Source organism: Molothrus ater, chromosome 1 (genome assembly GCF_012460135.2).
Source record: "Molothrus ater isolate BHLD 08-10-18 breed brown headed cowbird chromosome 1, BPBGC_Mater_1.1, whole genome shotgun sequence".
Classification (NCBI taxonomy): domain Eukaryota; kingdom Metazoa; phylum Chordata; class Aves; order Passeriformes; family Icteridae; genus Molothrus; species Molothrus ater.
In genome coordinates this window covers 16729667-16755805 of record NC_050478.2, presented here as the reverse complement: position 1 = coordinate 16755805, position 26139 = coordinate 16729667, and the positions used below count along the sequence as shown (strand labels likewise).

Below are 26139 nucleotides of genomic sequence, written 5' to 3'. Positions count from 1 at the left end.
TTGCAAATTACTTCATGAAGCAGCAAAAAAGAATGAGCGTGTGTATGTGTGTCATCTCTGCTGGGTGGGACTGGTGAGTTTAGCAATCATGCTTGTTTCACTGTGAATCATAACTCCTGACTCACTGCCACAACAACATATGGGTCAGCCTCACAAAGTGGAAACAGGACAGCAGGATTAGTCTTTGCAGCAGTAGATTGCTGTCAACTTCTCTCTGAAGTGGTTGAGCTTCTCAGCTTCTGCTGCACATTGTGCATGACTGGCCTGTGAAAATCTTTGACAGTGTCAATGAATTAAGGACTTTGTCACTTCGAGAGGTGCATGCTCCTGAGACTTGTGTGTACCTAGACAGCCTAAACAGAACCTATACATTTCAAGGCCTGTTTTCACTTGTGATGGCACAGAGAGACAGGAGGACAGCCATGTAGTTAAGGGGACACTCTCTCATCATGAATTTGAGAGCTCATGCTAAACAAAGCAGTGCTGGCAGCTTAGCTCCCTTGACCCATTGCTGTTTCTGCAGTCTTCTAATAGCAAATACCATTATCCCCACATTGAAGCTGTGGAAGTAAGGCGGATGGTTCAAGCGAATTTACCAAAGGCTCCCAGGTGTCTTTCAGACACAGAATGAGACTGAGGGAGCTCTTTGTTGTTTATTCCAGGTTGTCTCTCATGGTAATGGCTGATTATTACTGACACACTCGTCTCTGTTGCCAAGGTTACCCTGCAGCTGGTTCAGCAGGAACAAACTGGATGGAGCTCCTTCTCACCTTTACTTGCTCCCAGCGCCTGCATAAGGGCACTGCACCATGCAACTGCTCTACAGTCCCTTGAGGGGACATAAAATGCAACGGTCCTTTCATTACTGATCCCAGCCCTGAGGGAGTGACTATAAATAGCTTCCCATCTGTTTTCATGGCCAAAGATATAGCCAAGTCTGTAATACAGTGGGCAGGGAATTTTAATGGTGAGAGTACACGATATCATCGTCAAGATGTCCTTTCTCTGTCACATCCCTGAAGTAATCAAAAGCTCAGGAACACTGATTGCATACATTTGCACTAGCTGAGATGGACCGACATTTCTCTAGCCTGAGCCCTGTATCGAACCAGGAACAAAGCAGGCTTCATGCAAGACTGTAAACTGTGAGAGGAAGCTCTGAAGTGCAAAGTTTCTGTCTGTCTGTCTCTCTCTGTCTCCCCATAGCAGTGACCTGCCTTGGAATAAATTATGCCAGTTTTCGACCATCAGGCTGCTTCCCTTAGTGATGTATCTAGAATAAGGAAAGTATATATGCATAATTATTTATAAATATTATCTCCAGACAAATTGATCTGCTCTGTGCTATTCTGTGAGAAATGCAAAGATCACTGAGAAGAAATCAAGAGGAAACAGCATAGCATTAAAAAAACCAAAATCTCCAGTGTTCTTCTAGGAAGACTGATTATCAGGCAGGGCTAACCGCTATGGCTTGACCCTGCCACATCAGAGGTCAGGATCAAATGGGACAACAAACAACAAAAAGAGAAATCCTCCCAGCCCTATTCAAGGGATTGGGCTAGTTAGGAGCAAACAAGGACTCCTGAAGAGTACTGAAGGGCAGGCAAGCAAAAAGACAGGCACCCATGAATTACATGTTAGATATCTCTCCCAGTTCAGAGATGACTTCAATGAAGAAACTATACAAAAATTTGTTTAAAGGTGTTCTGATCATTGTACATCTTTCAATGAAAAAATAATATTCTTGTTTTGAAGGACTGAGACACCTTAATTATCCTATAGCTGGTTCCTGCAATAGGCTTGGCTTTCCAGAATTAAAATAGATAAGCAGACAGCAAACAGGCTGACAGCAACATTCAGATCCAATCTCAAAGTGAGAGACTACATAGTTCCACCTGAAGGAGGACAACTTGGGGACATACATATTCTCAAAGGGCATGCCTAAGAAGGTCTAGAACATTACATCCATAAGTATGAGATACAGAATTGTTCATTTAGGGCATGTTTTCCCTTTTTTCTTGCATATGCTCATCATTAAAGATCTGAATGCCATCCTGACCAAATCTTCATTATGAGCTGAATCAGGACTAATATTCACATTGAATAGTTTAATTCTATGGCTGCAGTGGGAAAAAAACAAATCCCAGAATACAAATACTCTCTGACTTCAAGAGATTAAGTAGCTTTAGTGGAATGCTTTGCACTTTGGATATGCCTTCCAAATTCAAATCCTCATCCTGATCATGCTAAGACCCCAGAATTCCTGTACACTTCAACAAAAACTAGAGAGTATAGACATTCTGCTTTCTTGCATGACTGCAAAGCACAGTCCAGACTACAAAAACTGTCACACCTTCAACAAATTTTAGATTATTCATTACAAAGAGGCACAGCGCTGTTGTAAACACAGCCAGCCGTTTGCACATCTAATTATAGAATATGTTTCCATAGTTTAATAGGATAATTACTGTTATTGTACTCATCCTGGGAGTTATTTTTCTGAGGTAAAAGAGTCAGGATACCAGATCCTGAAAGTGGAAGAAGCCAGGCAACAGAGAGGTTTACCACAAAAACACAAGAGAATGGTTTCTGTGTTGACCCTGGAACTCAGGTGAAGGCAAATGCTCAGCAGAGGAGCTGTGCCCTCTGCAGCCATTGTCCCGACAGAAACCACGATGGCCTCACGAGTGCACCTGCCTTGTGCAAACTGCTGACATGGCCTGATCGCTTCCTTTGGAGTGACTGGTTGTGTGACTGATTGATGTGACTATGGAGGAGCCTGAACTTGTTTATATTTGATGGAATCAGTCTCTGGCCTGCCTAGAGGCTGCCCAGCAGGGCCAAGGACTACAGCACAGGTTGAGGAATCTCACATCTGACATGTACTCTGTTAATTTTAGAAGAGTTGCACTTCTTTACACATGGCCTGAGGTAGGTTTCAAGCCATAATAGCAGGTTAGCTGAATTGGTTATAAAGAGCCTTTCTCATAGGAATCGGGAAGAAAACCAACCAAACAACATTCTTGGCTTTTAAGGCAGAATGTAAGATGCTGGTAGAAAAGCATGTGGTGTCACGTACCAGCTGGCCCTAGTGCCGGTTTGTCCCCAAAGGAGCCATGTTTTGGTGGCAGGCCCGGACCAGCTGCTCCCCGCGGGAGGTGGCAGCTGGCCCCGCTCCCGCACCGGGCTCTGGCCGCCCGTCTTCGTGCGGCGCGAGCAATGGCAGAGTGACTGAGGCTGCAAAAGCTCTGAGCTCATCGAGTCCACCTCGCCAACCACACCGCAGCACTGAATGCCACGTCCAGTCCTTCCTTAAACACCTCCAGGGGAGGGACTCCACCACGTCCCCGAGCAGCCCATTCCAATGTCTAACCACTCGCTGCCATTTTATTTGGTCACTTTTCTCCCCACGGCCCCGGATTCTGACACCGTCAGCAGCTGCAAACCCCACCAGGTCCCCTCGCTCCCCTCAGGTCATGGCCCGGCCGCGCAGCTCCCCCCGCCGCAGGCCCCGCGCATGCGCGCACCGCCCGGCCCGGCCCGCCCGCTGTAAACAAACCGCGGGCGGCCCCGCGCAGGCGCAGCGCCGCCGCCGCAGCTGCGCACGGAGCGTCGGGCGGTCGGGGCCGGTCCGGGGGCGCTGCCGGGATGGACGAGGACGTGCTGACCACCCTCAAGATCCTCATCATCGGCGAGAGCGGCGTCGGCAAGTCCAGGTGAGGGGGCGCCCGGCAGCCAGCCTTCCACAGCCTCTCCTGGCCGGCCGGCTCCGGCCTAGGCCTCTGGTCGGACAATGCCGTCTGGGCGCGGCCTGCGCCCCGCAGGGCCGGGCCCGCGGGGGGAGCTCCCTTCCCGGCCAGCTCTCCGGCGGGCGAGAGGTTCCCCCCACCTCCTCTTCCTCCTCCTCTTCTTCTTCATCTTCCTCCTCCTCCTCCGCGCTCCCGCAGCCGCGGGCCCCGAGCTGGTGTCTGCCAGGCTCAGGTGCCCGCAGATGAAGCGGGGCTTCTGGCGGGCCGCCCAGGTCACCGGGCCGCCCTGTGCCCGGGGCAGCGTTGCGTGGTGCGGAGATGGGTACCTTTGTACAGCTCCACAGCGCTTTGGGGTTAACGTCTAGTCCATAATGCGGATATGCAGAGTCACAAGTGATCCAGCTTTGGGTGTGTGAGGGGGAGCACGGGGACGCAGCAAAGTAGTTGTAACACAGGTTTTTTTTGCTACCTATAGACTTTATCGAGAACATTGAGGTTGATTTCTTCCTCCCTGCTGTAGTCATGGCTTTGGCTAAGCTGTAGATACCAATCTTAAGGAGCTGGAATTTTATTTTTGTGTGTGTGGGTTTGTTTTTTTTTTTTTGACAGTAATATAGTTCTTATTAAAGGGTGTAGGATATAAGTGCAGGAGGGCGTCTGGGAATGTACCACACCGGTAATTTTATATTTGATGTTTTTGTGGCAATAATATATGTCCTCTGCCGTTACCTCAAATTGCATACAAGTTGCTAATTAGGGGAAAAAAGGCGCCCGTATTTGTTAAAAGTCTGTCAGTTGCTTGTTTGAGTTAGCTACTGAATTGATAATTAGTACAGTAGGCCCCTGGTGACAGACATGACCCGAGCAAATTTCTTTTAGTTGATGTCACCTCACATATGAGTGGCCACATGGAAGAATTTTTCCTGGGGCAGATAAAACATAGGGGTTTTACATACCTATTTATATATGCATTTCTTTACATCAGAAAGCTTGTTAGAAGAGGAATTATGTGGAGTAAGTAAAAATGCCATTAAATGATAACAGTGGAGTTGTTCAGGTGCAGGAACTTAATATAGAATTATTCTTAAATTTATGTCTCTTACCTATTGGTTGACTAGGAAAGGTCAGATGCTAAGCAGGTATTAGCAAGGTGGAGTAAGTGGTTGGAGTCCTGCCTTCTGAACAAATGCTGTCTTAAACATGGTCCCTGTGAGAGTGCTATGCTTTGTAGAAGATAATAGCTACCTATGAAAAGAAGGTAGAAGTTGGCTGGGCTAGGCATGCCAGACTGGTGCTATGATGACTTTATTCTAGTAGCAGTATAAAGGTTCCATAATTTCTCTGTTCTGAATGAAACTAGTATTGGTTGTAACTAAAAATAGCTGCTCTTAAATAGCATCCTTATAGAACTATCTGTGAAATCTAAAAACCTGTATGCTGTGATTTAAAAAAAAAAAATTATTATTTTAATTATTCTTTGGTAAGTAAAGCTACCATTTGCTTTTGGGGTTCTGGAGTAAGGAGAAAAAAACGTTAGTCTTAGTGATTAGTGATTAACTTGGAGTTTTCACTCATCCTCATTGAAATAAAGGAATTTCAGTGGTCACTGTTTTTGTCAATGCAGAACTGTGTCCAAATGCTAAAAAGCACTTGAATTCTAAATTCACACGAAAAAAAAGGAGAAAAGAACAAGGTGGTGGGGAAGACCAAAGAGTAAATAAGGCTTTGTTTTGTTTCTCCATTCTGCAAATGAGTAGAAGTTGTGGTTGTAGCAAACAGCTGCCTGCCACATGCACTTGCCACAGATGCATAAAACTGTTGATTTTAGGAACTGCACGCTCAGAATCTTTGTCTCTCACAAAAATATTTACATTTGACGCTGGTGGCATTATGGGCACTCCTTTAAGGGACCCTGCATTGCTATGGTGTGATGTGCTGTTTAATCTTAGTTGTAACTTTTTCTATTGGTAGGAAACACATTCATCAGGATAGGGGAAATGTGTACATGAGTTGTTAATGCAAAGAAATACAAAATCATAAAATGTTGGGGAGCTATTTCTACTCTTCAGCTTCTGTGTCTTTATTTCTCATGGGTGTTGTCCTTGCTGTTCCCCTGTGTCCCCAGTTCAAGGAATTATTTCTGCGATGAAAAGCTGACTTGGAATTTATTTCTCAAGCTTACAGAAATACTGTGTGAAGCAATATTGAAACAAAACAAAAAATACTACTTTTGTACTAAATTCTTGGAGAAGAAAAATAGAATAAGGTTGAAGTAAAATGCTTTGCAAAGCAAATCACTTGACTGTTCAGGCAACTGATTTGACAACTTGCATGCTACTTTTTTTCAAAGAGACATTCTTGGTAGTGCATGCAGAGATAAGTGCTCAGGTAGCAGAGCGTGTCTGCTCTATTCTTTCCACGTTCTTTTCTTTTTTCCATATATTCTCTTCTAAAAAAAAAAATTAAAAACCTCAGATGTGAGTTTATTTAGCTATGTGATCTTTCTGTTCCTTTCAGACGCGTAATTTATAGCTTTCAGCAAGGTATGGATATGCTGCAATAATAGTATCTCCTTTTTTTCTTTTTTCCCTATCAGCCTTCTGCTGCGGTTCACAGATGATACATTTGACCCAGAACTTGCAGCAACAATTGGTAAGTATGTGCTGATACTACCTTAGAAAAACTGATAACATTTTCAGTGTAAAATTGTGGTTTGTTCAGACTTGTCTGAACAGTTCTCTTAGAACTACTACTCTCCTACTCTCCTACTGATTTATCTATGCAAAATAGCTGTCAGGTTTTTGACTAATAATATTGCTGTCCAGGCCTTGTGTCTCTGTAATATGATACTTGCTAGCTATCTTCACACTCTGTAGCAGGTAGTGTTAACTCTTCCAACTTCTGACAATACTAGAGTGCCCTGGGCTCTGCGTGGCATCTGCTTTTCCTCTGTAGAGAGGAAATTACAATGTGGCTTTTTTTTCTTCTGCTTAGCAATCAGTTCCTTGGCAGACTCCTGAGAAAAGTAGAAGAGAGCCAAGAATCTAGAGCTGCTGGGGAAAAAGGCAGTGACGTGTCACTGCTGTGCTGCTATTATACCTACCAGCATGGGTCAGTTGTTCTGGGGGAGGGTGACCCAGAATGCAGGATACACTAAGTGGATTGGTTCTCAAAGGAAGCAAAATGGAACTTTGAAGAGTATGATGCAACTCTGTGCCAAAGTAATAACTGAAATTACGGAAAATAGGGATACTTTTTCACACCATCATTTCAGTTGCATTCTTTACTTTCTCTGTAGGAAGATTTCTGTCTAAGAGCTTATATAGCATTTTTTCTTTTGAGTTCAGCTGTTGGTAAGCAAAACCAGCTCTATCTAATTTATTAAGAATTAAATAAATTGAACTTTTTTTTTTTCATTAACATTAATAAGATTCAGGAGTACTATTTCATATAAAGCACTGAGAAGCCAAGGGGAGGAACGTGGCCTATTTTTGTTCATTCCATTGCTTATAAAAAATGAAGTTGTGCAAGTAGCCCCACCTCAGCTCATGAGGGAGGATAGCATGGAAGGAAACAGGAATGAAATAGATCAGGTGGTGAAAATGGCAATCTTGGATTCTAATCTAACAGTTTTGGCACTGTATATACTTGATATGCCAACCATGCGAGCCAGGCAGTTAGTGCAGAATAGCTACTTCAGCTTTCATGATGTTTTGGATACCAAAAGAGTAGCTCAGTCTCTGAGTGGGGATCTTTATTGTTTGGGGGTTTTTTGTTTGTTTTTAATGGTGGAGCTTCTTTTTTTTTTTTTTTTTCCATTCTGCTGTTTGTATCTGTGTCAAAAACTGGCATCTTTTGAGAAACTAAGGAAATGTTTCCTGAAGTAATTCTTCTTCGAGTTTGTAAACATGCACAACAGCATGTGTGGTAGCTAATCACTGATTGTTAAATAGTAACAATTCAAGGTTTGTTGCTGGCAGGTCCTACTCTGCTCTATTTCTGGCGTGGAAAAGGAGGAAGAGTACTCAATGTAAACATTACTTCAGATAGAGTTTGAGTTCTGAAACAAATATACTAATCTGGAATGAATGTGATCATTTGGCAGGGTAAGTCAGTTTCTAGAGACTGAGCAAATGCCCTGTTAGGCCCAACCAGGTGATGTTTGAGGTAGTGCTGTGCAGTAGAGCTACTGTGACCCCAGCTGTGCAAGTCCTACAGCATGGTGTGAGGGGCTCTCCTAGGGGATAGCAGATTGATTTTTTTTGTCAGCTTAACTGGAAAAGGACAGAATCTAGGTTCTTATTTGTTTTCTTGTTTTTCTTTTTAAACTACTATCCAGTGCCACTGCCATTTTTCTGGTAAATGTATTTCTAAGAAGCAAAATGTCAGCTTTAAATTCAGGGCATGATTTGTTGTTCATATAGATAAAGCAGTTGGAGTGAGTTCCTAGAGGTAACTATTCTGCTGCATGAAGACAGACCCTAGATGCCAATTTCAGGTACTTACAACATGGTGAAATGTCAAAACACTTTGTGAGTCTTGGCTTGGAGTTCTTTCTTGTGCTAATTAAACATACTATTTTGTTTTGAGAGTTGGGGGACAGAAGGACAGAAGAGGTTTTAAAGCCTTTCCTGTTGAAACTGAAGAATATGGTGCTTTTTCAAAATGAATGGACTATAAATAATGTCTTCTTTCAATGTCATCTGCATACTGACTGCTGAACTGGCTAATGTGACTATATATTTTTTTAATTTGGATTAGAAAGTGAGGAGAACTTTGGTTGGTTTGGTTTTCTTTAAGATAAGAACTGCACGCAAACCCACGGTACTGAGGAAAGCCTTGACAGCAGTACAACTGGTCCCCTGTGATGACCTGTTGAGACATCTTAACCTTCATAGACTGCACAGACCTACTGAGTGCAATTTAAAAGAAACCTTAAATGATTGTTTCATGTGGCTTATTCTTCAGAACTTAGGAAAAATCCTGTGATATTCTTCGAAGAATAAGCTGCTTCTGGCAAATACTTCTGCTTTAGTAGCTTCAATTGGATTAAACATGTTGTATTTAACCTGGCAGATTACCTGTCCTTGTATTCTCTTGAGAATGAGGCTGGCTTGTTTGTTGGGTTTCATCACATGGTTCTTACCAGACTACTTGTACCCCAGTATTTTCTGTTGGCCTTACTGATCATGCTTGTCCTCACTTGCTTTTTCTTTGTAAGATAGATTCTAGATAAGTGTTCAGTGCAATCCGTATTTTGCAAATGAAGTGATGTATTGAGATCTTATGTCTCTTAACTTTTTAGCTTTCTTTGCATTTGGAGTCCTCAAACTCCTAAGCTGTCCAACTTGTCACTTACCTACAACACAAATACTACACTGTAGCTAATTGTGTACTTCTATAAACACAGCATAGCATTACTGGCCTGAATGTGAGAGCAGTATCAGTGTCAGAGCTGCTTCTTACAGGCTGTAAGTCTGTAGTATGTTAGTGTGTAGCGCTGAGGCAGGAGGTGTTAACACACAGGAGTACACTCTAGTAGTGCTGTCTTGTTTCTGGCTGCCTTCCAAGGCATGGTGGAAGGCACTGTCAGCTTTCTGCTGTCAAGGCAGACACATCACTCTTGCAAGGTCAGAACTGATACCTGTCACACAAACATGTCTGTATTTCACTGTTGGTTTTAGGAAATAGAAGCATCCTGTTTGTTCAATTCCACAAGATTTTCTTAAACCTTGATTTTTTTATATTTGTCTTTCCTTATAGCAGATAGGCAACCAAAAACCTCTGTATTTAAAAGCTTTCTTTTTGTTAATTGGCTTTTATATGTGTTGAGCTCCTTTGTTTGTTAGAAATCTATTTGAATTGCCTCAATCACTTTTAAGGGTGGATTTTGGTGTGTTATTAGTCCATTTTCATACTTTCGTTTTTCAACAGTCAATTTAATGCATGGGGTTTAGTCACTATTTTAGTTTTTGATTTTACTTGCATTGGTCTTGCAAAATTCAAAGTGAATTTTAAACCAGCAGGAAAGCTAACATAAAGGTGTATATATCCATTTCCATTAAATGAAAATTGCTGAACTGTGCAGGCACAAGATACAGAATCTGTTTACCGAATGGAAGGAGAATAGTGTGGCTTCAAAATACATAAAATATGTTTGTCTTAAGGAAGAAATTTTCTTTCTTGAAAATATTATGATGTCTTTTGTCATGTTAAGTATCCAATAGACTTGTAATATCTGCAGTTACAGGTTTTGGTGCCAGACTAATGGATAAAAGAATGCACTGTGAACTGTTGGACTTGCTGGCCTAACTGCGGATGGGGATTTTTGGAGTTCAGGGGAAGAAACATGCAATTACAGTGGAAGAAAGAGATTCTGTTAGTCTGAAAGTTACCGCTGAGTGCTGAAAAGAGGACAGAACAGAATGTTCTCTAGGATTAAATTGAGTCAAATTGCTAGCATAGCAATGTTCTGTGAAATAGATAACGTTCTAAGAACTGGTGTTTAAAATAAAGTTTATAACGACTGTTCTGTGAACCTAACTGTAGAATAATGTACCATTCTTCTGCATGGTACTGAGCATTGTATTACTGCTAAGGTAGGGACTAAGAGTACTAGTAACTGAAAAAAACTTAAGTTCTGTTCAGTTACTACAAAAGTTGGTGTACTTTGGGAAAACTTTGCTTGAAAGAGAGCATGGGCTTCTTCCAGTGCAGAATGTTGTCTGAAAAACACCTGACACTTCAGGGAACACTTCAATGAGCTGAAGCTGTGAAACAGTGGAATCAAAATTGTATTTGCCTTTTTTGAAACAAAGCTCTTTTAAAGTTCAGTGAAATGGATGTTTTCATCTGCTTATAATATGCAGTTTCTTAATCATCCTATATATATTTGTGGCTTTAAGTTGAATTTGTTTCAGCAGCTGTTTGTATTTGTTTGTAATCTGCATGAATTTGGGAATGTAAGTGCAGTGCACTCATCCCGAGGCCCTAATCATTTTGTATCAGAATGGTTTAATCTTTTTCTGGTAGGGAGTCTGATGATTGACATTGCAATTCCAAGTACAGAAAGGTTGCTGTTGCACTTGAAAGTTGTTCTTGTAGAAGTATCAACTTTCCATACTGCTACTTCATTTTAGAGCTGCTGCCTGGTGAGAAGTGAAAGTCACTCCAAAATACTTAAAACGTATTTCTAGGTAGTTACTTGCTATTAGTAACTAAGGGTTAAATTAAAGCATAATGCATCATAACTCTGATGAGCTCTCAAACAGATGCGTGTCACTATATCCTTTAAATTTGCAGTCACTAACATGTTGTTCTCCTTGGCCTGAGTTTTGTGCATCTTGTCCTTGAGCAATTGATAGGCTGCTAGTTCCTGGGGTGGAGGATACATGAAGGAGGAAGAATTGTTACTTGTTGGAGTAGGTGACTGACCAGCAGAACCATTATCTTGTTGTCTGTTTGGAGAGTGTTTGTGAGTACTGAATAGAAAGTTAATCCATTTGAATTCTAAACTTGAAAATTTGTCCTGGAATACGTGTTTTAATACAAGAGATACAGTATTTGACTTCCATAAAATATTTTAAGTCAATGGCTTAAAAGGCCTTTAGGCTTTTGCAAGAGCATGTCAGCAAGAAAACCTTACATTTTGAGCAAGGTTCATAAATAGGTAATGGAACTTACTCTTCCTGCTTGTGTCAAAACTTGGGGGTTTTTTGAGTTTGGTTTTATTTTTTCCTATTTCTCTTTATTGTCTTTTTCAAAAATAGCTGTAATATGTTTGAAGAACGAAAATGTTTTTCTTTCTCTAGGTGTGGACTTCAAGGTGAAAACTATTTCAGTTGATGGAAACAAAGCTAAACTGGCAATATGGGTGAGTCTCTCCTAAGTTCTTCATGTGTTGCTTTGCTTTAGGAATAGCTAGGGTTTCTATAATGTATAGTTTGTACAGAATCCCTTTTTATTAGCATGAAGGTGATTTGGAGAAGTGGGAGGTTAATACTGCAGCATTCAGAAATTGCAGTGAACTGTGGGATGACTGGCTGAGGGGGTAGTTCTCCTGGCTGTGAGCTTCTGCACTACTAATTGCAGATCTGGTTGGGAAAGAAGTAGAGAAAAGGATGAACTAAATGGTATTAAATCAGTAGAAGGGTGCACTTCTTTACTAAATTTTGCCTATAACACTGAAGTTGTGTATTAATAGATTAAGGATTACAGTTGTGTGCTCATCTGTTACCTCTTTAGACACGTTTTTTGTCTAAACTTCATAGCCATCATATAAAGACTTTTATAGGCTCAACATCAGAATTATTTGTAGCAGATGCATTTCAAAGAGAGAGGGGCAGTGTTTGTAATTGTAGCTTTAGTGGGTTCAACTTCTGCTCTAGTTAAAAGTAGAGCTTCCATTACAACAAGCAAAGAAAAAATACTTCCAAGCTTTTAAAAATTATTCCTCCTTGTGTAAACCAGCCTCCACACTTATGTGACTTGAAGCACATTTTTGAATAGTCAGACCCAGTTGTGTCTTCTTGTACCAAGCAAGATTAAAACTTTGTTTCTCATATAAGTAAGATATCAGACCTTTGTTTCCTTGGGAAGTAGTAGTAGAACATGAAATGTGTATTGCAGTGTTTCTGTAGCTTGGAGGGTACTTCATACCTCACTAACAAACGGGACTTATGTCTTAGTTACAGTAGTACTTATCAGTGAAATAAATGGGTTGGACAAGGAAAATAAATGCAATAGCTTGACAGAAAATAAAGAATGCATACAGGAGGAAAACCAGACTGATAGCAAAACAAGGAATGATAAGTTAGGGGTTTTTTTTCTTTCATTTTGGTAAATAGAAAGAAATAATCCTGAGGTAAACTGGAAAAGAAAAGCTTGTGAAAGTGCATCATGACACAAAACCAGTTTTGGATGTGTGACGTTCACTGAGTGGCTTGTAGAATGTAGAAGTCTACAAGCTTATCCAAGAAGTCTACTTTGCTTATCCAGGTTGTTTCTCAGGGAATCCACAGTGTTTCATGTGTCACTTCTAACCTGGGTAAATTAATAAAGTTGTTTAAATATTCTGTGCATAAAGCCTTCAATGAGTGTGCACTATAACTTAATCTCTGACAAGAAAACAGCATTCTAATTCTGGTCAGTTTTGTTGGTGTTTTTTTTTTTTTTCCCCAGAGCTATTGACCTTTTAATTTTAGGATGTAAATCAACTTGGCTTAAAACCAGAGAAACCTCTGACTTATTCCTGCTTCTGCTGTGTTATAGCATGTTAGTCCATTTACCCAGATACTCAGTCAAATTTAATTGGACCAAGTGATTGAAGTGAAGGAACTGGTTTTGTTGTCATGGGCTGTGACATGTTAGAAAATGTTAGTACTGCAGCTATGCTGCTTTCTTGCTGGTTGCTGCAATACTAGCTGCAGATCAAATGCCTTCGCAGAAATGGCCATCTTAAAGTTATATAATCCAGTTACATATTGCATCTAGTAGTTCAAAGGTGCTTCCTGGGACAGGCTACATCAAATCTTAAAGTTAATCTGTAGTAAAACAGCAGGGGATGGAATAAACTCAGCTAATCTGCTAGTGGAATATCGTTTAAATCTTACTCTGTATGTTCATCAGAAGTAGAATACCTGAAAGCTAAATTGCATTCTGCTCAAATTCTGAATAATGGAACTTTTTGAATGGCTTATTAGGATACTGCAGGTCAGGAGCGGTTCAGAACATTAACCCCCAGTTACTACAGAGGTGCACAAGGTGTTATCCTAGGTAAGTATATCTTTGCATGCTAGTTCAAATGTTTGTGGTTTTCTCATGCACTGGAGTTACACAAACTCATATAGCCTTTATATAGTATCTAAGTGATATTTAAAATCTTTGTATCTGTGTTGAACAACTCATATAAAAACATCTTGGTGTCTCAGCTTCTTTCTCATGTAGTCAACCTGGCCAGCTTGAGAACCTCTGATTTTTGCATGAGAATAAAAGCTACTGCTGTCTGAAAGGATAGCTTGGAACTTTTGTCCTTGTGCTGTCACAAATTTGTCTTTTATTTATTGCGTTTTGCTCGTGCTTACTAAGTGCAGAGTGAAAAAAATTCTCCTCAGTGTAGTCTCTCTGTATCAGTATGATACAGCTTTTTCTCCTCCCTGTTGTTTTTTTCCTAATGAAATTAATAATGTAAACCATGTGGAATCTGACTGAGGTTTTTTGGTATTTGTTTCCCAACTGATGGAATGTTACACAGTCAGAATCACTTAGAAAAGACCAGCTGGACATGTAGAATGCACCAATCTGTGTTTGAGAAACCCAGGCAAAACCCATAATTTTAGCTTCATGGTGAAGTCTCATTTGTACTTTTATTTTTTGGTGTATGGAAGCATGTTTGCTAGGCACTGAGCTCTGAAGTTCTCCACTGCTAGGAGTGAGGAGCTGACTAAAGCAAGGGCAGCGATGTACATTTAATATTCTTGAAGTTGCTTCTGACTTTAGAGAATCTTGCTAAGCTATTGTGTCTAGTTAAATTGTTTAATGTGGAATAACATCTATCATGTGACCTCCTGGTAGGTTTCCCAAGTTGTGAGTTGCGTTGTCTTCCTGGTATAGGAGGGTGCTGTCAAAACATGTTGTATCAAGTCACTTAATTGCACTGAACCTGCCACTTACTGACTGTTGAAAGCTGTAAAAAAGCACTGTTTGGGAGTGCTTGTTTGGGAGATAGAAGGTTGCTGTTTGAGAGATTTGCACTCCCCTTTCATTCAGTATCTCCTGACTATTTCTTTGTTACCCTGTCTTCCAAAAAATAAGGTTGTTCATGCAAGCCAAGTTACAGATTTGATTGAAATAAGCTATTTGTGCCTGTCTGCACATGGGATGTGAAAACAAAGGGAAAAAAACCCACTTTCATAGCTTCAGTACTGAAGGTTGTGCCGTTCTGTTTGCATAGCTGTTGTGTAGTGATTTTAGGTATCCTACATGAGGGATCAGCTGGTGTAGAATTCCTTGGAGAATGATAGTCTCTAGTCTGTAAGCTAGGATATATCAAGGAATATTAGCTGAGAACTGTAGGTAGCTGAAGCTTGGAGTTGTTCTGCATCAATGATTTGAGCTGTTAGATGTCCTTCTTTCTTTCCAGTTCTTCATACAGAAGGTAAATTTGAATCCTTAGAACTCCTTCAGTTTTCTGATTCACAAAGCCATCATTTTTGCTACTTTTGTAATGTAAGTTGTAATTCTTGGAAAAATATTGTGAAATAATATCACTAATATCTTTCAGTTTATGATGTCACAAGAAGAGATACTTTTGTCAAGCTGGATAACTGGTTAAATGAATTGGAAACTTACTGCACAAGGAATGACATAGTGCAAATGTTAGTTGGAAACAAGATTGATAAGGTAAACCAAATTCAACTGCAGTAAGTAATCTGCTGGTGTATTTTGTTAATAAGGAATATTAATACTTTGTTTTATTATAGGAAAACCGTGAAGTTGACAGAAATGAAGGCCTCAAATTTGCAAGAAAACATTCCATGTTGTTCATAGGTATGCTATAGATACTTGCAGAGATCTTTCTTGATTTTTGTTACATAAGGAAAAGTAGCACTTCTGTAGGATTGAGAGTCTTTATGTGTACAGTCCAATTAATGATATTTCTCACCTTTGCTGGGCACAAAGATAATGGGTGTTCCTGTTTTTTAAAATTGTGCCTGTCCAGATACCTGTTCTAGCTGTGGATGATTATCTAGAAATTCATAAGGATGAAGGGCAAAGTACAGGAGCTCCATAGCGTGATTAAACCTGTTTTGGGTTTGGAGTTTTGTCTGATTTCTTTCCCCAGCTTACTTGCTAAATTAATAACAGAAGCAAAATGAAAGAGGAAAAACTGGTGCTAGTGGCCAGCCTTCAGTATAGCAATTGGCTGGCACCTGAGAGAAATCTGTATTAGAACCGGGATGTAAAAACACATAGGTATATAATTAACTTATGAATGGTGGGTGGGATTGAATAATGACATAATTATGAATGGAGCAAATATATTAGTCTCATCTTGCTGCAAAATGAAATGGGTCTTGTAGGCAAAGCCATGTAATGATAAATTAAAAAATGCGTGTTGAAGTGACTGTTTATGCATATGTTTATTATGTGTTTCACCGAAGGATCAGAAGGGATTATTTTACAGGATTATTCCAGTAGCAAAGCAGTTCATTGATATGTACTCATTCATTCTTGTACTCAGACTTAAGTCTTCAGTCAGAGATGAGAATGTAATTTTGTTTAGTGTCCTGCTATGTTTCTTTTTAGCCACAGTGTCAGATGTGAAAATAAAAGCTCAAAGTTGAGGCACAATCTATTAAGTGTATGGGAGATGAAAACAGAAATGAAAATTAGACTATAAGTGTGCATATATGTGTGTATGTATATATATATGCATGCTACATATGCTAAGTATCTGCATGGCTGCGTAGATGAACAGGGCAAGGCCTTGTGGGGCTTGGACAATTTCTGATAGTGTCTGTTGTTCTCATAACATAACCTGTGGGCAGATTTCTTAGTTTTGGTTAAAGTAAGGATCCTAAGTGAAATTACCTAGAATTCTGCAAATTGCAAAAGGAATGAGATGTGTTATTGCTTTTATCAGATGAGTTTTATCATGGAGACTGACCCAGAATCCTGCAGTATGGATCCTTGATTCATATGGTCTGTGGTACTGCAATTGTGATTAATGTACAGAACTGAAATACAGAACAGCAAACAGTTTTTTCAGACAAGAATCCAAATTTTTCTTACTGGAGTGCTTTCCACAGGAAAATAAAGCTAAGCTGTAGCTGTCTCTGTATGTTCTGGTGAAGTTTGACTTGAAAGCTCTTCTATTAAAAATATTTTGAGATGCCACCTGTGTGGTGACAAATCCCCATAGCTGCCAATTTTGACACCACTATGTTTTTAGGAATAGGCTGTAGAAGTTTTAAGTCTGTTGTAAGTTGAAACTTAACCAAAAGAGAAATATTAAACAAGTTACCAGAAGTTATGCTAACACTTGGCTTTTTGTGTCCCTTCTCCAGAGGCAAGTGCAAAAACATGTGATGGTGTGCAGTGTGCCTTTGAAGAACTTGTTGAAAAAATCATTCAGACTCCTGGACTGTGGGAAAGTGAAAGCCAAAACAGAGGTGTAAAGTTGTCAAACAAGGAAGAAGGATATGGAGGAGGAGGAGCATGTGGTGGATATTGTTCTATGTTATAAACTTTGGGAAGCTTATTCTTTGCATATTTAAACAGATAGTTACATCTTTCTGTACATAAAGTCATTAAATGCTATTTTTAGGGACCTTGCAGTTTGCACATATTTGTTTTGTATCATGGCAGTGAACACTTGTAGAAAAAATGTTCTGCAGCTTTCCCAGTCTGAAAATGTTATGGTAAGCATGCCCAATTTGCAATCTTCAGGTTTTTATAAGTAGCATTAATAATGTGCAAGAACAAATGCACTAAAAATTTTACAACTGTATACATTGTGTAACTATTCTAAACAAATCCATCTAACAAATACTGCATTGTATGCTCTTTGTCTTATTTTTAAATTCTGTTGAAATTATAGAACTATATAGTGTGCACAGATCTTGGAAACAGTATGAGCTATAAATGTTACATTTCATCTCTTCTAGTAAATGCTTTTTTAAGGTAATAAAAGCAGCAGGATTATACAGTTCTTAGACAAAGCTGCTAAAATTTTGTCTTTCAACAGTGCAGTCTAAAACACAAATTGGCACAGGCCCTAGTTGGCATCAGCACTTTCTTGAAGAGATGCTTTGAAAGCTTCTTTTACAAAGCTGGGAGACGCCATGTTTTCCTTTTAATCATCACTTCAGTTGATGGCTTAACTGGAGTTTTAATCCTGTGATATTTATATACTAAATTTGCGGTACTCTTGCACTCTAGGTTTTTATGATGGTCTACTCTAGACTTGCTGCAGAAAGTCTTCATTATTGGCAAGGGGTCTGAGTGATGTCATTGTTCATTCATTGTGAATCATTTTGCCACACTTCAGTATGGATTCCTAATTTTCTGAAATGTTTGTTATATAAGTTTATCTCAACTGTAGCTCACTGTGACTGTGAGATCTCTTATCACGTCTGCTTTGTGCAGCTACTTATTCAGAAATAAAACTGTCACAGACACTAAATGGGAGGCTATAGGGCTTCTTGATCTCTGTATGAAAAAATACTATTGCAATGAGTATTCACTTGAATTTACTGTATCAAAGCCAATGGTTTGTTTCAGAAGACTTGTATAGACTTAAATAAATTTTTTTCCACAGTATTCAACTTTTTTTAACCTCTTTCTATTGCAGAGTTCTATATTTTCTAGCACATATGGTTAAACAAGGTCATTTCGTACGTACAAATTATTTCTAAAGGACAAGACAAAGATGCTGTGCGGGATTTTTAAATAATCACTACAGTGCAGTCAGTAAATGAGTTATTAGGCAGTTTCTTGTAAATATAGTGAATGACAGCATCTTTTATTACTGCAAGGTTTTGTCTAAATGTCAGCATACGTGATCTGTGTTTTGCAGCAGGTCTTGGCTGCTTCTGTTAAAATACATTTTCTTCTTTACATGGAAACTTTATTTTCTATTCTGTTTTATATTTGATAGAAAACTACCAAAATTTGAAGGCTTAACCATGCTAGTTGTTTTTTCTAAATATTGTATCTAGTATTGTTAATGTAGTAGGATAATTTAAATATGTAAATGTAATTAATATTAAATATGCATAAACATTATATTAAAATCTTAGATTTGTATTACTGTTGCATGCAGAGTATGTGGGCTGAGCAAATCGTGTTTGTTAGTATTGAGGTCAAAGGATTTTGGCTTTTGTAGCCTCACAGTAAAGTTGTAGGTGAATTAAAACTGAACAACTTAATTTTGTCAGCAGTAGTTGGCAAGTATCATAATGCTGGCAGATGCTTGTAATTTATTTCCATATTTGTTTCCCCCCAAGTTTGGGTGCATCCCTCTGCTTAGAAGAGACTTAACTTTTGGTTTCTCACAGAAGGTCCTTTTATCACAGGACCTGGATTCATCTTTTATTCTGCCTTGCCAGATCTGACAGCTTTTGTCAGAGGGAGGGAATGGCAGGGTGCTCTGAATAGTGGGTATTGTTCTGTGAAAGAATTAAGTCATTTTTTCCTTACTGCACAGCAAAATATTTCTGGGAGAGAAGTATTCTGAAACAGCATAATTAGTGGGACTGAAAGCAGTTAGAGGGGTGGTTTTCTTTAAGTAGATGTTTTCTAATTGACTTGCAACTAGCTTTTCTGTCTTCATCTTTTAAGCATGTTTAGTTCTGTCTCTGAGGAATGTTTTTCCTAGGGTGTCACTTCTTTTCATAATTTCTCTGTCAAGAAGCTCTACACTGGAAGGCTGGGTTCTTGCCCTTCCAGTATTTGTTAAAGAAAATTTAGCAACAGTTACTATGCTACATTTTTTTATTCTTTCTCTTGCCTATTTTTTTTTTTTTAATGAGGATGTGGGTTGTGGAGCTGCCATCTTTCAAATAAATCTGTTCCCATGCTTCCCAAGTTTTTCCCCCTTTGTAGGTTAGGTTATCTCTAAGTGTACATCCACTGTTGTAGTTGTAATACGAGTGTATCTGAAACTACTATAAGCTGTACCACATCCAAATTGATGTGGGCCTATTTGTGGAATAGTGGGTCTATTGCATCCACAGAAGTGTGTGCAGGAGATCCTTCAGCCTATCTCAGTAGGCAGCAGAGGGATAATGGAGAGAGCTGTTTGCTTTTCATCAAGTAATGAGAATGAGTCCATGTCCATGGCAGGGAGTTTTATACACTAAAGCACTAAACCACAATGAGGTAACTAAAATCTTCTGTGATTGTGAAAGGCAGGTAAAATTAAAGTTGCTTCCAGGTCATATACTCTAGTCAATAAATTGCTGATTAGCAGTTTAGTGCTCAGGCCTGGCAGGTGTTTTTTGTAGGCTTTACACTAGCCTGGAAGAGTATGGCACAGCACTTGCATCTTCTTAAATTTACACTTCAGAATACTGCTAAGTGTTGTTACTTGTATTTCTTGTATTTCTTCTGCTGCTGTTTTAAAAAGGGAGGTGGGGCAGGCTTCTGATTGAGGTTTCAAGATGCTGGGATTTTTATTGCTAGTGGGGCTTTTGTCCAAACTACAGCATCACTTTTCCTTTCTTCTGCTGCAATAATGAGATCAACAGCTGGCTCAAAGAAAGTCTTAACTAAATGAAAATGAGAGTTTGGTGCGTCCCCAGACAATAACAGTGACTGCCTCATCAGCCATGGCAGAACTTCAGGGCACAGTGGTCTTGCTGTTGTGTACCACAGTGATAAGTGCTCTGTATGATTCCTTCCTAGTTCCCTTGTTTGCCAGTAACCTGATATATAGTGAGCTACAATAACCCCTCTAATTTTGCCCTGTAGTTTGATACAGTAATTTTATGTTTTGAGGTCTAACTGATAAATTTTTTTCAAATACTTATAATACTTGGGCAGCCTGTGTTGTGATTAATACAAGTTACTGCTCTTTGGCTATTGGGGGATTGTTGCAAGTGGTCCTGGTGCTGCATCCATCCTGTCCAAAGCCCCTGCAGTAGTTTTGTGTCTTGCTGTCCTTCTGCATGCCTTACTGATGCCTTAGTAATGCCTTATTGATGAAAGCATCATTGAGCAACATTAGCATGAGCAGGACTTTTTCATGTTGCCAGACAAATCACTACATACATTTCAGACTTAGTTGAGCCTTGAAGGGCAAAATATAAAGTGTTTTTCCTGGCCACTGTCCAGTGGTGGGAGAAAAAAAGAGAGAAGCTCTCCATTAAAACTTCCAAGTTTTTTTTTTTTTGTTTCTACACCCTTTGTTTTTGAGTACCTGTGGCACCTTAATTAAAAATTTATGAGGTGTTATATGGGCAAAGAACTGTGAAGATGTGTTTTCAAACTACTGTATGCATATGTTCTGTGATTGATTTAATGCAATGGAAGTTTTGTCCTTATCCTTGTGCCTGAGTAACATCTGGTCCTTTCTGTTAGAGTGAAAATGGTCACAGTGAGTAAATCTTTCTTTTTCTCATGCTCCCCGTTTCTGTAACATCTATGCACATTTTATGTACAATGATAGCAAAATTCCCAGTCAACATCTAGAGTTTCTGGGCTCTAGTTCTTTATTTTAGAAGCTTAAAACAACCTCAGAAAAGTGTTAATATAGAGGTGTCAAATCATGATTGGAAGGAAACACTTCTAGTGTTTTCTGTGTATCATCAGCTCTGGATTTACTAGCATCTGGTAATGTCTGCTTGGATCCTTTTGACAGGAGTGCTTGGTTCCCAGTTCTTAGTGCTTGTCAGGCTGGACTTTCTGAGGAATGTGGCTGTCCAGATGTTGTTGACAGCACAAAACTTGTTCTTTAACAGTGATGAGAAGGTCCAGATGTAGCTACTTAGGATTAGGAGTGAAGCTGTGAACTGGGGTTCAGGGAAGAGCAGTAGCAGCCCCCAAACTGTGAAGACAGTTTTAGTAATGTGTAATACATTTTGTACACAAAACAGAAACTATTATAATGCATGGTATAGTAAGCATATTTAATGTAGCTGATACTATTAATGCAATTTAATAATATATAAATGTATAAACTTTTTATACAGGGATTATCTGTCATCTCTTTAAATGACAGCTTAAGACATAATTACTGCAAATTAGAAATTCAGCTTTAGACATAATTACTTTTGTTCAGAGTAGGTACGAGGAAGATAGATAGATAGATGGATGGATGCATGCATGCATGCTAAGCCTGTGGGCAGGTGTCATCCAGAAGAACAGGAGCAAGGATGCTTATGGAACCAAGATGGAGGGAACCTGAGGGACTGGTGTTGTCAGGAGAGGTGTAGGTTGGATATTAGAAAAAGATTCTTCACCCAGAGTGTTGCTGGACACTGGAAGAGGCCCCCAGGGCATTGGGCACAGCACCAATCCTGACAGTGTTCAAGAAGTGTTTGGACAATACTCTCAGGTACATGGTGTAACTCTTGGGGCTGGTTCCATGCAGGGCAGGAGTTGGACTTTGATGAACCTTTTGGGTGGTTTCCAACTCAGAATATCCTTTGAGATGTTGAGCTTTCCCTGGAAAGGGACCTGGGGGTTTCTGGCAGATGCTGAGTAAACTCAAGGCAGCAAAGTGCCATTGTGACAGGTCCATTTCTGTGAAGCTGCTGTGCAGCGGGGTGGCCACAGCATATACTGATGCTTGTGGTTATTCCTTCCCTGGGCAGGACTTGACACCTTCCCTTACTGGGCTTCATGAGATTCTTTTTGGCTCTTAAAAGGGATTTCCTCCGTCCCTGGATGGGCTCGAACCACCAACCTTTCGGTTAACAGCCGAACGCGCTCTCCGATTGCGCCACAGAGACTGATGTGCTGCACTCCTAGAGCAGCTGAATTCCTGACTGTGATCGGTGAGTGCTGCTGGTGGGGCCTGGGTGTGCTGAACAATGGCAGCAGTACTGCAGGCACACGGCAAACCTGAAGGGCTATTGTGTCAGAATGCAGGGGCAGGAAGTGCTGTTACCTCCTGTGGGGAGGGAAAGATGAGATTCTTTTGAAGTAGCTGTTCTTCGCTGCTTACCTCTCTCAGGAAAGGAGGTCTTGGGCTTGTGTCATGCCAGGCAATTTATTAGTGGTTCCAAGTTAACAGCACTGTTTCTTCTGCTTTTTGTGCATCTGGAAATTTAGCTTTAATGTCTGAAAACCTATGGGGCTCATTAATTGTATGTTAATGCACTTAAAGCAAAACATGGGTATGCTTCAGAACATGGATGGTGAGATATCAAACTGACTGCAGAAATCTCAGTGCATCTGGGAGCTGGGGCTTAGTGGTGAGAGAGCTGTTGGGCAGGTCTTAATGAACAGGGAAGATTTAATGGACAAGTATGCATTTTTAAACTTCATACCTCAAAGAAACAAGGTGTTATCAATGCTAGTGGGCATATGTATTTTTTACTGTCAGTTGTCAGCCAGGAAAAGGTGGAGCCTCCTGCTCTGTGTGCCCTTGTGTATTGCTGGAAACAAAAGGAGCTGAGATACATGACAGGAGCTGAGTTCTGTTCAGCTGGTGAATCTGTACCTGGTTTGTCTAGTTTTCTGCCAGAACAAAACAGGCTAGTACTCCAGCCTTTTTGTTGTTGTCCATTTGATGAAGGAAATACAGCAAAAATTGGCTTGAAAATGGTTTAATTGCTTTTGAAAATTAGGAAGCTTAATCTCTGCAGGGCTGTGCTTTGGAGTGCTGCTGAAGGCATTGTTGGTGAAGTTCTGTCAATGAGCTGCAGAAGCTCAGTAGGAAGATGTGTAAACTGTAGAAGGGATTGGGGCAACTTTCTCTTTGAGAGATAGGAACTGTTAGGTGTAGAAAAACATACTCTCAATAGCAGCAGTAGATAGCCTTTCTTAGCAGGGAGTATGACAGCAAGCTGCTTCTTTCCCTTTGCCTTCCTTCTGGTATTTTAAGCTGTGCTGTAAGGCAGTCTACACCATGTGCCTTGAAGCTGTGGGGCAGGTCTGTCCCACAGTGTGCTCTGGGGTCTTCCTGCCCCAGCTGCCCCCCTCAGGGGCTAAAGTGGTGGTACTTGGCTCCTGCCTGCCCTGCACACTGGGTTACTTGCCAGGATCCCTTATGTGAGAGAAGGGTGGGGATCCAGGTTTCATCCTGAGCTGGATTTGGAGGGTAGCTGGGCTGAATGGACCTGGGATGGCCTCTGTTAAGTGTTGAAGAGAGAATCTGCTTCTTTTTGGTTCCCTTTTGGCTCCACCCTGCAACTGCTTGCAAGTCAGATGGACATAAATGTCCCTTTTCTGGACTATGCCATTGCTCAACTGCATGTGTGCATTGTAAGAAAAATGATACCTAATCATGTATAAAATAACTTTCAGATGTGAGAGAGTTTGTGTGTGTTCTCATGCTCTGTAACTTCTGCCTCCCTTGCAGCCTCTACTGTAGGCTTTGCAAGGGTTAGATGAGTTTGCCACCAAGCAGAACTCTTTTCTCCAGAGATTTTATCTTTTAAATGACCTATTGAAAAGCTCTCCCTTTGCCTGTGCACAACGGATTTCTACCAAGTCCTGTCAAATCTCCCAGTCTGTTTTCATCTTATGGTGCAATTTACTTTTATCCCAAAACACAGCTCTCCAAATTTGCCAAAGAAAACACTGGGCTCTGTAGAAAGACTGTTTTAAATGAAGGTGTTTGGAGGAATCTGTTACAAAAGTAAAAAAAAGTATAAGAAAAAAAGGCAATGTGTTTTTTACAGAATATGTTTAAAAATTTTTTATGCTCTGATTAGAGACTAAGTGGACCCTTGAAACCACAGTCTCTTTCCTTCTTGAAATTTTATGTCTCTCAGTTAATAAGTGGCCATGAAAGTGCTGGAATTTTTATTGAAAGGCCAATGTGAACATTAGAAGATATTTTCAGACATAACTGAGAAATGCTGCTAAATGAGACTTGACAAACTGATACAGGAGAGAGAAGATACTTGTCTTGGGCACCTGCAGTTTGCCCCTCTCCAAGGCCTGAGCTCTCCATAATCATTAGTCCTCTCCAGTGTGTAGTGAGAGGCTTGCAAAGGCAGTGCAAGATGGGTCTTGATTGCTGTAGAAGCATTTAGGTGGCAAACTCCCTTTGAGTACTTGGGCACAAATTATTTGTGTAAAATCTTACAAGGACACAGAAACCTGCACTAACCTGAACTAACATACCTGAGTTCCCACTTAATGCCAACCACTTACTTCCCCTAGTTCAGTAGTTGTAGCTTTCCTGTAATAATTCACAGGTGCTCTATATAAACTTCATTTAGTTGCATATGGGGAAATGAGGATTAGGGCTATTATGTTGTAGGAGCCCTGGTTGCATACTACCCAAATTTAGCTAGTACAGCTTAATAATGTAGGATTGTTGCATTGTAGCTGTTCATTCTCAGTAGGAATTCTTTAACATCTTCTGTGGTTATTAGTAGGTTAAAACTCTTTCATGAGGAGGAAGAGGAAGAAGAAGAGCTCAGGTCAGATAAAAGGAATAAAGTGTTTGACCAGTGACTGTATTTTACAGCTTGGTGCAAGCTCCAGAAGGGCTGGGGAAGCTCAGGTTTGCTGGTAGAGTGTCAGTGTTACCTGCTTTGGGGGGGGGCAAGGAGGACACTTGGCTCCTCTCATACTGGTCATACTCCTTTCAAGAATACTTATGGTTTTTGGAATCCAATGATTTAGATGTTCAAGCTGAATATTGTGTCCTAGGTCATGATGAGAGCTGAACTTGCATGAGCCCTGTGTTCATACAAATGCAGTATCTTGGCCTTGCTGTACGCTTTCACAAAAAGTCCTTATCTAAAAACTTGGCTTCCTATAAAGCGTAACATGAAAACTCGTGGAAAGAATTTCCTTTCTGAACAAAAGCAAACTCTCTCAACAAATCTCTCTGGTGTTCTGCAAATGCATCTCTTGGTGACCTACAGATGGAGAAATTGAACCTTTGTGCTGGCTTTGGGCTTAAACTGGCTTATTTTTATTTATTTTAGCATTTTATAAATCACACCTTTAGTTAAACTGGTTCAAGCTGGCTGTATAGAGAAGTCCACAGATGGAACACACTAAATGACTGCCTGAAAACTGGGCAAAATTGATGACTCTATCCTGTAGTGGCTGAATGGCTCCAGCTGGCTTTTGTTTTATCTTACAAGAAACCTCTGTCTGAGGCAGTGTCAGGATTAACAGCCTGGCTGGTTTGTTCCCTTCCTTGGAAAACTACTCCATTTGACTTCCTGGATGCTGTGAAAGTTACTGTAAAATCAGAGGTGAAAAAATTACTTCCCCAAAGAATACCTCATCACAATAAGCATATTTTTGCAAGGCAAGGAAATTCTTAAAAAAAAAGTTATTACAGAGTAGACCAAGGAAGGTGGAGAAGCACAGGGAAGGAGGAAGAGCAGAATGGATTTTGCATCAAGTGTTTTTCAAGTTCTCTTCCATAAGATGGCAGCAGCTTATTTTGTCAGCTGGACTGGGAGACTGATCTTCTGAAAGCTCTACAGAATAGTCATGCAGTCTAAGGCTTTAATTCTATTTTCTTGGAACACATCCCTTATGATTGTCCCAGTGTAGATCAGTTGTGAACCTTACTTTATGTGCAAAACTGTTTTCTGTTGTTTGGTACAGAGACAATTTCATTTTATTTTTTTCTAAATACAAGCACAGATGCTTTCGCATTTGTAAGGGTTTAGTGTGCAAGATGTGGGGAGAGTGACAGGGTTGTTTGGCCTATATTGATAATTTATAAGCTTTTCACTTTGTGTGA

At 40.1% G+C, this 26139-nt stretch overlaps 1 protein-coding gene and 1 non-coding gene across 2 annotated transcripts; one reads left to right on the top strand and one right to left on the bottom strand.

The window, feature by feature from the left end:
- Positions 1-3585: 3585 nt before the first annotated feature.
- RAB18 (RAB18, member RAS oncogene family) lies at positions 3586-18071 on the top strand. The gene is made up of 7 exons (XM_036406683.2): positions 3586-3716; positions 6346-6401; positions 11561-11622; positions 13451-13523; positions 15031-15149; positions 15230-15296; positions 16817-18071. The coding sequence occupies exons 1-7, from the start codon at positions 3649-3651 to the stop codon at positions 16993-16995; spliced, it is 624 nt and encodes a 207-aa protein (XP_036262576.1). The 5' UTR covers positions 3586-3648; the 3' UTR covers positions 16996-18071.
- A 4059-nt stretch (positions 18072-22130) lies between these two features.
- On the bottom strand, positions 22131-22204 carry TRNAN-GUU (transfer RNA asparagine (anticodon GUU)). The gene has a single exon. It is a non-coding gene; the product is annotated as a tRNA-Asn (tRNA).
- Between the last annotated feature and the right edge of the window lie 3935 nt (positions 22205-26139).

What these genes read in the sequence shown, in the direction of transcription:
- RAB18 (XM_036406683.2), top strand. Translation starts at nt 3,649, where the DNA reads ATGGACGAGGACGTGCTGACCACCCTCAAGATCCTCATCATCGGCGAG. An exon ending in AGCGGCGTCGGCAAGTCCAG is followed by an intron (nt 3,717 to 6,345) that starts GTGAGGGGGCGC and finishes TTTCCCTATCAG; the next exon opens with CCTTCTGCTGCGGTTCACAG. An exon ending in TGCACAAGGTGTTATCCTAG is followed by an intron (nt 13,524 to 15,030) that starts GTAAGTATATCT and finishes AATATCTTTCAG; the next exon opens with TTTATGATGTCACAAGAAGA.